This window comes from Crocodylus porosus, unplaced genomic scaffold (genome assembly GCF_001723895.1).
Source record: "Crocodylus porosus isolate Cpor-Errol unplaced genomic scaffold, CroPor_comp1, whole genome shotgun sequence".
Lineage (NCBI taxonomy): Eukaryota > Metazoa > Chordata > Crocodylia > Crocodylidae > Crocodylus > Crocodylus porosus.
Genome location: NW_017728936.1, coordinates 9,183,386 through 9,198,855, shown reverse-complemented (window position 1 = coordinate 9,198,855; position 15,470 = coordinate 9,183,386). Strand labels below are relative to the sequence as shown.

The following is a 15,470-nucleotide window of genomic DNA, read 5'->3' as shown; positions in this document are numbered from 1 at the left end:
TCTTGGCAGGAAGGAATTCACGCCAAGCTCATTATCATGGAGTATGTCAGGAGGTGTTGGTTGGCAAGACGAGAATAATAATAAATAATTAATCGCTATGGCAAGGATAATATTTAATACTAGTCAGCATCAGCATGTGCATATTACCTGTTAGACCATACTGTGTGGTGACGACTGTCTTGCTTCTCTCTGCTATATCAATAATCCATACTGCAGTAAGGAGGCACCAATTAGTGAAGTGACATGGCAGTAAGAGCTGGGAGATGGGTAATGATGATAGCAGCCATCACCTGAAAGGCTTCTGGCCGCTTGACGTTCTCGGGGAGATTTTGGGCATCAGCCCATAGTGAAAAGTCAAAGATGCGTACAAGCCTTATAGCTCCTTTGAGCATGCTAGTGTCTGTAGCCCACAGCACACTGGGGCTGATGGGGTAACTGGCACGACTGATCCACCCATAGTTCCCTTTCTCTTCTCCCAGGTTTCTGGTTTCCTTCTCCGCCCCTTATTTTCCCTTGCTTCCATTATACAGAGGGTAAAGTGGAGGTAGGGGTTGTGCTGGCAAGAGTGGGACAGGCCTGTCATACTGTGCCACTGAAATGGGAGCACTGCACGTGTGAACCCAAAAGCGATAGCTAGTGCGGACACACTGGGCTGCTTGGAGGGCATGATTCAGATCCTACACTGCTGTAAATCAGGAGCAGCTACCTGGAAAGCAGGGTTAGCAGCCAGCTGCTTCAGGCCCAGAAACTCAACTTTTAAGTTGACAAAAAGCAAACTATGCACCATGGGTGTTGCTCCGCTGATTTACACCCACAAGTGATCTGGCCCAGAGTGCCTTTGTAACACTGCCTCTCTCCTCTCTCCCCCAGCCACAGCAGTGCACTGTCCGGAGTTCAGCCACTATTCGGTTTGTACCAGCAGCTGCCCGGCCACATGTTCGGATCTAACCGCTCCTCTGGCCTGCAGCTCCCCCTGCACTGAGGGCTGCGAGTGCAACGAAGGCTACGTTCTCAGCACGAACCAGTGCGTCCCCGTCCAGAAGTGTGGCTGCGATGTCTTTGGCCGCTACTATGCCACTGGGGAGTCCTTCTGGGCCACCTCGGACTGCACAGTGCAGTGCTCGTGCGAAGACGGTGGGGAGATCAAATGCTTTAACACCACATGCCAGGAAGGGGAGGTCTGCACCGTTGAGAGCGGCTACCAAGGCTGTTACCCCATACGAGAGACCTTGTGCCTGGTGAGCCAGAACCAGGTGCTGCAGACCTTCGATGGTGTGGCGTTCATGTTCCCACCGGAGCACTCGTACACGCTGCTCAAGACGTGCCCCGACAGACTGGAGTTCCTGGAAGTCGACATCAGCAAAAAGAAACCTGAAGCCTCCCCTACCGGGCTGCGAGCCTTGAGGATCCAAGTGGCCAGTCATGAGGTCAAGATCGGAGGCGCCGGCCCGACTGACATCAAGGTAAAGCTCCTGTCAGGGGGCAGCCACGACTGCATGCAGAGAATAGGGAAGCACCAGGACTTGCGTGTGCCAAAGCTTGTACGCAGCCTCGGTGTGTGGAGCATCAGTGAGCGCTGCAGCGCTTCTGGTAGCGTGGTGCTGTACCACCCACTCTGAGACAGGGGTAGAGGGTCTTGATCTTCTGTTCAGGGCCACACTAGTTGGCAGGACGGATTTTTTCTCCCAGGCTCATTGGCAAGAATAGCGTGCAGCGGGAAAGGGACTTGCTTTCCTTGGTAGCATAAATTGCATGATCCTCTTCCTAAGATCCACTGGGCGTATATCGACCAACTATTTTTCTGCTGTAGCAGACATTAGCAGTGCCCTGCAGCATGCCCTGTTGTAGGGGGCTGGTGGTGGTTTGGGTTTTGTCGTGCGCTCAGCCGCTGCGATACGTGAGTGGGGTTGGAGTGGTTGGCTCTTGGGATTCTCCAGGTAAATGATTCTCAGATACATACTAATGTAGGAGACCAGACTCGATGGCCCAGAAATCCCCTTCCAGCTCTGAGTTCCTACCAAAGGCAGCGTGATCTGCCAGAAATAAGTGTTGCAATTAGCCAAGGCACAATGGCTCTTTGTTGCAAGGAAACGACGGCGCGCAGCTGGGAAAAGAACCCAGGTGTCCTGGCTCTTCCTCCTGAGCACCTCTACTAGTCCCAGCATACACAGGTGGAAATTTAGGAGCCAAACCTAATTCTCAAAAGCTCCTTTGAAAAATCACCATCTACCATCTACTGTCTCAGAAGCCCCTGGTTCTTTTACCCTTCCATCCAGCGCAGTTGATGGGTGGGAAATAGACACCGAGTGAACGAATCAGGCATGCTAAAGTGTGGAATAACAGGATTTAATTAGTGTTGGACCCAGGCCCTGTGCTCGGTGCTTGGGGAAGGTGGTGCTGTGAGCTATTGGACTGTGGAGACTCTTTGCTTGGAATGGATGCCAAGACCAGGGGCACGTAGCAAGAAATAAATGTACAATGCCTGTACTGCAAGTCTGTGGTTTTTAATTAAAATACAGTTGCCTGCAGAGCCCCTGGTTGCAGTGTAGTTCTAGTCAGCAAAGCATCACCAGAAAACAAGGAGCCTTCTTCCCAAGCTCCCCGCAAGTCATTAAGTCTTATCTGCTCGCTTTACTTTCGCAAGTGAAATCTTGCTCCTCCTGGTCCTGCTGAGACGAGGCCCACCGCAGGAGGGAAGGCAGGATGCTACTCTGACTCATGCATCATTAACAAAAACCATTGCTAAGATTCTCAGCTAAGCTCCATTTGCCAAACATTTATTAGTGGTGAATGATGATGCTAGATGCAGAAAGGGCTCCGCTTGATTGATCGAATCCCAGCCCGAGTCTCTGGCACTGGCATTAGAAAAAGCAACTCTTGGCTTCAAGAAAGGGCTGGGAAAAGCAACCCCCTGTGGAATCCACTGCAGAGTTGCTGACAAACAGTCACTCCTGGCTGTAACCGCACTTCAAGCCATAGCTGTTTAAAAATGCATATACTGCAGGCAGGTGAGGGGAATAAGGGCGTGAGGCTGCCAGCAATCCTGTTTATTACCACTGAAACCCATGGGTTTTTCCAGCAGCCAGTGCTAATACTGAGTGTTGCTCTCATACGTGCCAGCGTGCAGCACTTTTTCACCATGCTTGCAGTCTTCCCCACTGCTTCATGCCCTGCTGGGTAATGGGCACCAGCCCTCTCTGCTAGATGGACTCAGAATTGCTCATTTGTTGGCATAGGCGGTAGGTATACTGTTAATGGAGAGTTGCTTTTCACTCTAGGAGGAGAGACATCTATCCCTTAGAATCACAGAAACATGGAGATAGAAGCATCTCAGGAGTTTATCTAGTTCCATCCCCACCTGCTCAAAGCAGGATCATGTGTCCAAGCCACCCTACACAAATGTGGGTTGAACCAGCATTCAAGAACAGCTGGTAATAGAGATTGCACAGCCTTTCTAGATGATCCGTCTAAGGGCTGCACCACTCTGCTTGAAAGAGGATCTCTGCTATTGATCATGACAGTTGAGTTAGCGCTTAGGAGCCCAGTCATAGGCCAGCACCCCATTGTACAAACACAGAGCAAACTGATGATTTTTGTAAACCGGATGTGAAATTCCAAATGGGCATCTTTGTGTAGTAGCAGCTGTGACGTTTTGAAGAGACCAAGGGTTGGTAAGATTAGCTTATGTCCTAGCTACAGTCTCCCCCATGCTTTCCTTTTGACTCTTCCGCTCTGATCTCACGAGGGCAATGGGAGATGTTAACATAGATCAAACTACAGTGCGTGTCCCACTGGTGGACCATGGCCTGTACTAAACCTTTGTGCAGGTTGGTGGAAGGTGTAGCACAGATGGAAGAACCCATTATAGCTTCGTCCTGGTGCAAATGCCTGCTGTCCACCCTGTACTTGAGGTGGGTTTTGGAAGCAACCTCATGTTCTCCCTAGTGTAGAGTAGGAGCTTTTCCACCTTGCTGGCTGAGGTGGGGGTGGGCAGCAGGTGCCTGGTCTTCAGAAGTCACATCCAGACAGGGGCACATCCAATTATGTGATGCAATTTTGTTGGCAGGTCAATGGCTACGAAGTGGACCTGCCGTTTTTCCACCCTTCTGGCCAGCTGGAAATTTACCGTAGCAAAAACGGCACAGTGGTGGACTCTGAAGGGCTCCTGACTATACAGTACTCCGACATGGGTATCCTGGAGATACGCCTCTCGACCAGCTACTTCAACTGTACAGGCGGGTTGTGCGGCTTCTTCAATGGGAACAGCAGCGATGAGTTCTGCCTCCCCAATAACAAGTGCACCGAAAACCTGGCCGTCTTTTTGGAGAGCTGGACCACGTTTGATGAGATCTGTAATGGGGAATGCGGGGACCTGCTCAAAGCCTGCAACAACGACTCGGAGCTGCTCAAGTACTACAGGAGCCGCTCCAAGTGCGGGATCATCAACGACCCCACCAACAGCTCCTTCTTGGACTGCCACGGGGTGGTGAACGTGTCGGCTTACTACCGAACGTGCCTCTTCCGCTTGTGCCAGAGTGGAGGAAACCAGTCGGAGCTCTGCGATTCGGTGGCTCGTTACGCCGGCGCCTGCAAGAATGCAGGGGTGGATATTGGCCAGTGGAGGAGCTACAGTTTTTGTCGTAAGTCGGGGAAGTTCTTTGGTTGACTGGTTTTTTGGTTGACTGGGAGGGGAGGCTGAGTGAGGACAGCGGGTTGAACTCTGATTGTTCAGGCCAGAAGCATAACGAAGCAGAAAGTCACCTGGGGCAGTGGTGACTTGTGCAGCAGAGGCAGACGATATTTTTTCCACCCTGCAAAGCTGGCACCAGGTCACCCTGCCCTAGTTATGCTACTGGTTTGGGGACCTTTTTGGAAAACTCAGCATCTTCTTCCTAGTAGAAGGCAAATAGATTTTTTTTTTCCCTTCCTCCTTTCCTGTCCCGAGATGCTGCTCAACAAGGCCGTGCTTCCAGCCTCAAGTTTGAGGAAAGTGCTTGAGGTGGTCCCATAATATAATGGCTTACCAAGACCAAGGGCCCATGACTTCAGCACAAGAGGATTATTGATCTAAGGCGCACCAGTTTCCATAGCCAGGAAAGGGAGTGATGCAGCTTTGACAGCCCTGTCCATATGACCTGGTACCATTATATCTGGGCCAAACAGACTCACATTTTGGTCTGAGGCTGGGTTAAGGCTCAAACTCCTGCCTGTGGAGGTTAAGTGAGACACCCCTTATCTGCTCAACCCCTGTGCTCCCCACATAAAATGTAAAGCTAGTCACGTTCTTTGCAGGAGATGAGGCTTAGGTGATCTTAATATGGCCCCATGTGACTTTTTTTTGGAGAAGGGGGACAAAAGTGGCTTTTTGAGCCAAATGAAATTTCTCTTGCAAAATGATACGGTTTTGGGAGCAGCAGCTGCCTCTTTGTTTTATGTGCAAAGGACACAGCAGGGCATAGCATGGTGGGGTCATGCTTTATGATTGGGGTTCATAGTCTCTATCACAATACAAATATCTATTGTTTTGTAGGGTTACCCAGCACCGTGTTATCTGGGCCCAGTATAAATTCATAAGGCAATACCCTGGTCCCAATGAAGTCAGTGGGCATTATGCAATTGCTTCCAGGGAAAACAAGATTTCTAAAAGAAATTTAAAGCCCAGAAGGGACAGTTCCTACTGCCTTGTCAGCTCTCTTGCTCAACAGAAGCCAAAATGTTTCACCCAGGACCTCCTGCAACCATTGCAGTGTCAGATCAGGAGCAGAAGTCTGATTTGCAAAAAGAACATCTTCACCAAGTTTTGCTTTTGCTTTTTAACAGGCTCCAGTCGATCCGTGCCTTCAGTGGCGCGAGACACCTGTGATGCATGACGCGCGCTCTTATCTAGCGGTGCTAAGCCATGCGTTTGGGTGATCGAAGAGCAAATGGGGTTATTTCCTAGCTTGTTTACCAGGCCTTTACTCAGCTGAGGGCGCAGATTGGGCCCCGGTAGCATCATAGCAAAATACAGGCCCTTGTAACAGTAAAAATATATTCATATTTTTCTTGAAGAATTGGCAATTGAATGGGTGACTTGGACAAATTAAGGGTGTAATCTTGTTTGAGCATGAAGACACAAACCTGTCTCCTTTTGTGCTCGTTGTCTTTTTTAAGCATTTCCTTTGCCTGCAGAGACAGGTTTCCCAATTAAGTAATTTCATGGTGGCATTTCAAGAGACATCAGGAGTTTTATTACACTGTAGATGAGCGTTCCAGAATTGCAGATGGATTCTAACAATACTGTAAGCCATCAACAGAGGGTAATTTGAATAAGTCATGTTTTTTGCTATTGCTATAAACTTGCCATTGATGTTACAACATTCATAATTCAGGAGCAAATGTGAAAACTCCACGGTGCTGAAGTACATAATCTGAGATGAACTAGCTGTGGTCCCTTGAGCTCAGGGCTTACAGGCATGTGAAGGGTGGAGGGCAGGAGAAGCGGTGGGGTATAGAAGTTAAGGCTCTGGACTGAGTCGGGAGCTTCTGGTTGTGTTCCTGGCCATGCTACTGACACTGGGAATAGTCATTTCTTTTGTCTCTACCTCTGTTCTCACTTCAGCCCACTGTTTGTCTTACCTGTTTTGATGGTGAGTTGTTCAGGGCAAGGGCACAGACAGGAAGGATGGTGCTGGTAGGGGAGAACCAGTAACGTGCATGTACAGAAGCCACTGAACCCAGAAAAGCGTGTTGCTTGCAGTATACACTGTGGTCACATAGCACGCTTAGTCTCAAGCAATTTGACTTGGCTCCAGGGTAAAAGCAGATCAGATATTTGATTAGCCTTACATGAATGTAAGTCTCACCTTTCCAGGAAAATAGGATCATAGGAAAGTAGGGCTGAAAAGGACCTCACAGGGTCAACTAGTCCAGCCTCCTGCTCAAGGCAGGATCCTCCTGACTAAACCATCCCAGCTAAGCATCTGTCCAACCTGCTTTTGAGCATTTCTAGGGATGGAGATTCCCTAACTTCTCTAGGGAGCTTGTTCCAATGCTTTGTCACCCTTATAATCAGAAAGTTCCTCTAATCTCCAACCTAAACTTCCTCTGCTTGAGTTAATTGCTCCCAGTCCTGTCCCCTATAGCCACAGAAAAAAAGGCTACCTTTATCCCCACTATAATCACCCTGCAGGTGTTTGAAGACTGTTATCAAATCCCTCCCCGCCGCAACCTCAGTCTTCTCTTCTTCGGAGTAAATCACCCTAGTTCTTCCAACCTTGCTCATAAATCATTGTTACTCCCTAGGAAGCAAGGAGTAGCTATACCAAACTAAGTTATCCTGGTATGCCAGCTGTATGTCTGCTCCCCTGGTCGATATTTTGGGTAACTTTGTTCATTGTAAACCAGCTTCCACGCCAGGCATTGTAATAGCTCCTGCTACAGACAGCTACTGGTAGCTTGGGATCTGGTCATGTATATGCTCCTTACTGTGGAGTAAATTTAGCACTGAATAATCTTGCTATGGGCCTGCACCCTTAAATGGACAGTCAGTGAACTCATTTATGCACAATGTCAGCAGTGGCATTGGGGATAGACGCTCCCAGAGGGACCAGGTGGAGAATATTTACAGAGAGAATCAAAAAAAAAAAAGGGGTAAATTTGAATGGGATCCTGAGATCAGGCAGAGAGGAAACTCCTGCATGAGGGACGGACAGGAAAGCATCAGGATGGCCAAAACAGGGAAGGAAACAGTATCTGAGGTGGGCGTTCCTGCACCACCATCTCCTTCCTTCCCCCATGGGTGATCTGGGGTCTGTTTCTAATCCTACATCCTGCTTTCTCTCTGTCCTGAATCCCCATCTCTGATGACTGAGATGCCTTTCTCTCTAAGAAGCCATTGACACTGGGTGTGTTTTGTTGCCTCCAGCTCTCGTGTGTCCTGAGAACAGCCACTTTGAGGAGTGCATGATCTGCACGGAGACCTGTGAAACCCTCGCCATTGGCCCTGTCTGTATGGACAGCTGTGAGGAAGGCTGCCAGTGTGATGAAGGCTTTGCCCTCAGAGGGACTGAATGCATCCCCAGGAGTGAGTGCGGCTGCAATTTTGAGGGGCATCAGCTCTCCACCAACCTGACCTTCTGGATGGACATCAACTGCCAGTCCTTCTGCTACTGCAACGGGTCTGACAACAGCGTGTACTGCGAGAACATCCCCTGCAAGGAGGATGACTACTGCCTGGAGGAGAATGGCCTCTATTACTGCCACCCCCGCACAGATGCCTCCTGCATTGTTTCTGGCTACAGCCATTACTTGACCTTTGATGGGTTTGCTTTTGACTTCCAGAGCAGCTGCCCGCTTGTCTTGTGCACAACCATCTCCAGGCAGCGATCGGAGAGGTCAGATACTTTTCCCAAATTCACTGTCACAGCCAAGAATGAGGACCGTGACCCATCCTTAGCTTTGTGGTTGAAACTGGTCGAAGTGGAAGTTTTCAATTATAACATAATCATCCAGCGGGCCTACAAACACACAGTGCTGGTGAGTGGCCTAACTGTGGGGTGCCTCAAAGGCTGCAGGCTGGGGTGGGCCATCTGAGGGCTGGGGAGAGGCTTGGGTAAATGGTAGTTATGGTGCTGGATGGGAAATGTAAAGCTTTAGTAGATCTTGAGTCATAGTTTTATCCCTCCCTGGTTTGCTGCAGCACCTGCATCCCAGTTGGATCCTCTCCAGAATTTCTCGTGCTTAAGCATCTTTTGCTACATTCATTTCACTGGGCTGCCACTGATCTCTGCTTCCACAGAGGCCTCCTATTTTCAGCTCTGGTGCCTTCCTGGTTGTGTAAATGCCAGTACCCATTTGCATTCGTACTGTGAGGAAGGATGATGCTCCACTAAGCGATGGCGGAGGGTCCAGACTGGCCAGCCAGAAGTTTCCTTCGATCAGCTGGAACTTGCCTGGGCTCTCCATGCTGTCGCTTCTAGAGGCTTGTTTTTCCCAGAGGGACTTGTTTGTGGAAGGGAGAAAGCAGAATCCAGATATTTCCAAACTGTTTGCATTATATGGCTCAATCTGGGGCACGCGCGGTCACAAACTGCAGTGGTGACAAGAGGAGCCCTAGTGTGGGAAGTGTTGGGACCAGATCTAACCTGTCTCCCAGCTGCTAACGCTGGCTCCTCCAGGGCTGTGTCCAGGTGGTGGTGGTTGTTGCAGTTAGCAGGGGATGTAGCACCACTTTTTCAGATGTGTTGTATTTAAATCCATGCACAATAGTGGAAGGGCATAACCCACAAGAAATGATGCTCCTCTGTCCTTGCAGGTTAATAATGCTCACCTGTATACATCTTTCCGTCTGCTTCCTTTCAGATAAACAATGAGCGTCTTTACCTGCCCTTGAAACTGGGCCAAGGGAAAGTGAACATCTTTGCCTTTGGTTTTCACATTGTGGTGGAGACTGATTTTGGTCTGAAGGTGGTGTATGACTGGAAGACCTTCCTCTCTGTCACCATCCCACGAAGCCTCCAGAACAGCACGTACGGCCTCTGTGGCCGCTACAATGGCAACCCTGATGATGACCTGGAGATGGCTAGTGGCACGATGGCCACCACCATCTATGAGTTTGGTCAAAGCTGGGTGAAGCGGGACACGTTTTGTCAGGTGGGCTGTGGTGACCGGTGTCCTGCATGTGGGAAGGTGGAAGGGTTCTGGAAACCCCAGCAACTGTGCAGCCTCATCCCAAGCAAAAGCGGAGTCTTTGCCAAGTGCCACAGTAAAGTCCACCCCGGCTTCTTCTACAAGAACTGCCTGCTTGACACCTGCATCGATGGTGGAGCGACACAGACTGCTTGCAGTTGGCTGCAGAACTATGCCAGCACGTGCCAGACCCAGGGAATAGCCATCACCGGCTGGAGGAACTTCACCTCATGCTGTGAGCAGAGCCTTTTTCTTTTGTCCTTTATCATGTAATCTGCTTGGATGATTGTCTTCTCCTGGGCCAGGTTTCCAGGCAGCGATGCCCATTTGCATCAAAGGGCTGAGCCCTTTGCAAGCAAAGACTAAAAGCTTCCATCTCTGACTGCAAAGGGAGTGGGATGTAAAAAAGAAAATCACAATAGAGATTCGTAGGAGCGAGGTTCACATCCAGGTCCTGATCACTGCTCTGCATAATCCGCGGGAGATTAATCTCAATAAATTGGCCCTCTTTCTTGTGCAAAAGAGTCCATGTCATAAAATGGCCATCCCATATGGTAGTATTAATGCCTCCACCCATACCCACTTTGTGGCAGCCTGAATAGCTGGTGGAGCACAAGGACTGCATGAAACAGGGAGACTGAGCTAGTGTCTTGTCCTTCCAAGTGATTCCTGAAGACAGTAACATAACTAAGATTGGATGACAGGGGCAGCAGCCCTGGGTGCCAACTTTGGGGGATAGGGGGGAAGAGGGCAGCGACAACGTATCATCTGCCACCACACCCATGCTGCTGGCACCAGCAGCCAGAAGTTGCTGCTGCCCCAGGCACCCAGCTGCTCTGTTATGTCTCTACCTGAAGAACAGAGTCCAAGGCTTGTTGAAGTGGGACCGTGATAATAAGAGCTTGTGGTGCCACTGCCCATGCTTAAAAAGAGCGTCTGAGACTCTATGCTGGCTACATTTCTCCTCAAGCCTGGTGGCAGGGTGCAGTGAGGATGCCGGGCTAGGTCTGTAGATAGCGTACGCTAGTAGATACAAGCAGCCTTCTAGCCATCTTGGTGGGAGAGAGCATCCTCATGAGGTTGCTCAACAAAACATATTGTTTAACATGCATCTTCTGTGGAGTGAAAGCTGAAACCTCTCCCAGCAACCTGGAGCTTGGGGGACATCAGCTATTTTACAGCTTTGTATCACTTTTACCAGCCTGTTTCTCCAGAACAGGCAGGAAGAAATCCTGAAAAAGTCAAAACATTTTGGCACATGTGCTCCAGAAAGCGGGGGGGGGGGCGTTGGTGCACTTTAATTAGAGGGCTCTAATTAAAGCGCCTGGAGAGTCACTTGTATCAGCGTCCCCACTGAAGAACAGTAGTGGGGGTGCTTTAACTAAACCTCGTCAGATGAGCTTTAGTTAAAGCACCCCGCCACCATTTTCAGTGTGGAGATGCTGGTACATGTGACGCTGGAGTCTGCTGGAGCATGGTAATTACCACGCTTCAGCAGACTCTGTTAATCGAGTCCGCTCTGACACACTAATTACAGTGCATCCGAGCTGCCTCGCTGGGTGTGTATAGGGGCCCTCTGATCCCAAACACTTTTCATTTTGAAATTCCCCTCTGTTTTATTTTTTAAAAAGGCTTCAAAGTGAAACACAATTTTTCCTTTTTGGGACCCTTCAAAATAAATGTAAAAAAATGCTTTTGGAACAGCCAACGAACCAAAAAATTAGCCACTGTTTCCTGGGCCTCATCTGCAGAGTATTTATGACGGCCCATTGCTAGGAAGCAGCATAGCAAAAACTGCTGTGTAGTGCTGCTGTTATTGATGCTGAGGGAGATTGCCATCATGATGTAGGTCTCTGGGGGCAGGGCCGTGATGGTGATTACAGCGGGGCTGAAAATCCTTGAAGCTCCAGAACCAAAAATATTGGCTAGAGATCACAGAGCTGAAAAGAAGAGTCAGGGAAGAAAAATAGCTCAATAAATAGCTCAACAAGAAAGAGATGTGTACAGGAGTCACGGGAGATTATCTCTCATGTCGACGGATTCATAAAGGAAACGGAGCTGCGGAAGAATGAATTGGGTCAGTCACTAAATCTGATGGTTTCCTGAGCACTTGGCAGAAAACAGGTTTGTCTTCAGAAATTCTCCAGGCTCTTTGGTCAAATTCATTGTGCTACGGCCTAGTTGGGGAAGGGGCCAGAGAGGCTGTTGTTGTTTCTGTTCCTGGGCTTATAACCAATCTGCTCAGTTGCTGAGATTGGCAATGTGCCTCGGTTGTGGCAAGAAGGGTTTTCACTTGGTTTTCCCAGTCTAGGGAGCAGGGAAGTCGTCCTTTGAGTTCTGTGCCAAGTCCCCGTGCTGTAAAGTAGCTTGCCTGCCTCCGCCTTGCAAGTACAATAAGCACCGTCACCAGATCCAGTGGCAAACACAGTCCCCGCTTCCTGTAGCTGGCACCTTATGCCCAAGGGGAGCCCCATTCAAGTCACTAGCACACAGCACCATTGCAAGGGTTTGCCCGTCACGGCTCAGTTGCCGAATTGGGGCCGTGACTCCGTGTCAGGTGTATTCTAGCCAGCATTCCTCAGGGTCACATGGATAAATGAAAGGGTCCCAAACAAACTGTAAAGGAGAAAAATATAAAAGAGAAAAATGTGGGGAAGGGTGGCTTTTCCCTTGCAGGCTGGCAGAGCTCCAGTCTGCAAGGGGCTGCTTGGGACCCCCTAGGTCCCACACACACCCACCTCCTGCCCCACAGGCTGGTCAGGGTCGGGAGTGAGGGGCACTGGCCATCAATGTTTCCAAATGGGTCCTGGTACAAAAAAGGTTGAGAACCGCTGGCCTAGTTTTGTTAAAGGGTGAGAGCTGTGGGGAGACCAAGACTGAACCAGGCTTTCCCTGATCACAGCATGCAGGTTGGGCTGGTCAGCACAACAAACCAAAGCCAGGTTTGGAAAGGAGGTAGAGCAGTGGGTTGCAACCTTTTTATTTGCAGACCCCAACATTTCAAATGGAGGCACAGTTCCCTTTGAACTGTGTGGTGTATTCACGTTTGATTGACCGTAGTCATCGTCCGTGGACCCCCAGGCATGGTCCGCAGAGCCCCGCGGATTCGCAGACCACAGGTTGAAAACCACTGGGTTAGAGAACAAAGGAGTGGTAACCAGGCTCCCTGACACGGCTGCATTTGTGCGGTAGGGGTGATGCTGGTCTGTGTTTCTCTTTGCTAAGCTGAGGAACTGTGCTAGATCCTGGTCAGTCCTGCTCCAGGCTCACTGAAGCACCATCTTTAAGCCATGTCCTGTGTTCAGTCTCACGCCATGAGCAGTTAGATGTGTTATAAAGCCCTTCCCAGCCTTACAGATGACCCTTGTAGTACAGTTGAACAATGTGGATCTCAAAAATGGGATGAGATTTTCTGCTATGCTGCTTCCTAGCAATGGGCCATCATAATCATCTGCAGTTGAGAGCTAGTGGAGGGAGCAACGTTTGGAAACTAGCCACTGGCTCTGTGGGAGAAGCCTGGTCTTCAATTAATCCACTGGCTCAGGAGACTGTGGCTTCATTCCTGGTTACGTGTGCAAGTCGGGGCAAGTCACTTGCACTTTCAAAGCCTCAGTTTTACCACCCATAAAAAAGAGATGTTGCTGCCTGTGCAAGTGCCATGAGGAGAAACACAGTAATGGTGCTCAAGCTCCCCAGGGATAGGGGGTCAGGTAACCAAGAAAAGAAAGTGCTTCTTTTGCACCTGGGGTCAAGGCCATTATAAGGGGTGCTCTCAAATCAGCTGCACTTGTCATGCAAAAACAAACCACTGAAAAATATCTCCTCCTCTAGTGCTTGGTCCACTTGATAACAGCCTACTAGTGCTCCCTGCTAACGGAAGACACTCCCTTGGCTTGCATGGTTGAATGCAGTTTGCAATGTCCTGTGTTCAAATCCTGCAGATAATCTCTGTCAGGGCCTTGTTGAATAGACAGACCCCTTACAGTGCAGTACGTTTTGCAGGTTGTAGCAAATCCAGGGCTGCAAAGGGTTAAATCCAAATTCAAAGGGAGTAGCGCTTCATGTTAAGCATGAATTTTATTAGTCATATAGGAGGGGAAGATTATGTGTTTGTTCTAATGATGTCGCCTGCTATTGTCAATAAGATTACAATGCATTGTTCAATCAGACTCCTCATAAGTGGAGCTGCAAACCTCTCCAGCAGACAGACTATCTATTGGGTGAATCAGACAAAAAGTAATTTTCATCACTAACAAGATTTAAAATTAAATTGTGTTCTTTCTCCTTTCAAACTCATGACTTAAAATCTCATGCTCCTGAACTGCAGGGACTCGCTGGCTGCAGCTGGGCCAGGTATAGTGTGGGCCTGAGCAGCGCCAGCTTCCGCAGCTTGCATTTCATATCTGAACTGTCCTCAGGAGAGCAGGGTGCATGTATGTGATATAGGTGTAGGACTGTAAGGCATATATGAGGACGAAAAGTGGAGCTTGGGAGTAATGGAGGTCTAGACAGCTCTGTTTAATGGGGAAGGTGCTCGCCTGGCCTTGGGGAGCCCTGGTTTATATTCTAGGTAGCAGTTCTACTACTCATCGACTGTGTGTTCTTGGGCAGGGTGGAATTAGCATCACATGTAGGATCCTAAATCCACTAGTGACTTCTCGTTAACATAAAACATAAAGCCGCTGTCGGGGCAAGCTGTTAAGTGCTAAATCAGCCGTGTGCTGACTAGGTCTCTGCAACATGCCATCCACCCTATGCAGAAGCAGCCAGGGAGCAGAGTCGGTCGTTGGCCCTAATGTTGACAGGGCAAGGAGCATGCTCAGAAGGCTGCGTGAGCTGGCAGAGAACCAGCCTGGTCAAGTTTATGTGCAAGGGAGACAGGGATTGGAGATGAGTCTCCGGTATGTGGACCAAAGATGGACCCAGGTAGGTCAGAGCAAAAGTTAAAGGAGGGCTGAGGATGCAGGCTTTTGAGACTTCTTTGCCCATGTGCCTAGGCAGGGTCAAAATTATTTGTTGGGAGGGAAGAGACCAGGCTCTATACTCCGTGCATGTGTAATTTATGTTGTCAAACCTAGCCCAGAAGCCAGACCCTCCCACCCCTGCTCTTCTGAAAAGGACCAAGACCTTACGTGACCGGAGGACCACGTTCTAATGCTGCTCTCAGGGTTCTCCGCCACTGCCTTGCCGGGTGACCCGGTCCCTCTCCTGCTCTGTGTCCCAATTCCTGCAGCAGTAAAATGAGGATAAAGGCGTGTTATCTCAGAGGTGGCGTGAGCCAAATGGTAATCCACGCCTGGTAGGTGCCTGGCTCCATGCCTATTAGGTGTCAGGCTGTGCCTGCTGGCAGACCCTTCTGGTCCATGGAGTTGTGGGGCCAGCGGTGGGAGTCTGTGTCAGCTTTGCCCCTTGGAAACCGTGACTGTGCCTCTTTGTCTGAGTATCAGAGCTAAGCTTGTCAGCCTGACTGAACTGTGCGGTTGCTGGAGGTGGGATACACCTGGCTGTTCATTCATCCAGTGCAGTTCATTGTCTGCTTTTTCCTGTATGCTCAGAACATGTCCCCTTTCCCTTCCAGCTGTCAGCTGCCCCCCCAACAGCCACTACGAGAGCTGCGTGTCCGTGTGCCAGCCCCGCTGTGCTGCCATCCGGCTGAAAAGCGACTGCAATCATTATTGCGTGGAGGGGTGCCAGTGTGACCCTGGCTATGTCCTGAATGGCAAGAGCTGTATCCTTCCCCACAACTGCGGCTGCTACTCAGATGGAAAATATTATGAGGTAGGATTGTCGTCTTCCTCTTC

The 15,470-nt window shown here is 49.7% G+C and overlaps 1 protein-coding gene across 1 annotated transcript in view; it reads left to right on the top strand.

Moving 5' to 3' along the window:
• TECTA (tectorin alpha) overlaps positions 1-15,470 on the top strand; it is a 47,337-nt gene that overhangs the window by 15,459 nt on the left and 16,408 nt on the right. The window contains exons 8-12 of the mRNA XM_019546904.1: positions 871-1,463; positions 4,067-4,640; positions 7,907-8,517; positions 9,343-9,904; positions 15,248-15,447. Coding sequence (XP_019402449.1) covers positions 871-1,463; positions 4,067-4,640; positions 7,907-8,517; positions 9,343-9,904; positions 15,248-15,447 — 2,540 coding nt within the window. The remainder of the gene's footprint in view (positions 1-870; positions 1,464-4,066; positions 4,641-7,906; positions 8,518-9,342; positions 9,905-15,247; positions 15,448-15,470) is intronic.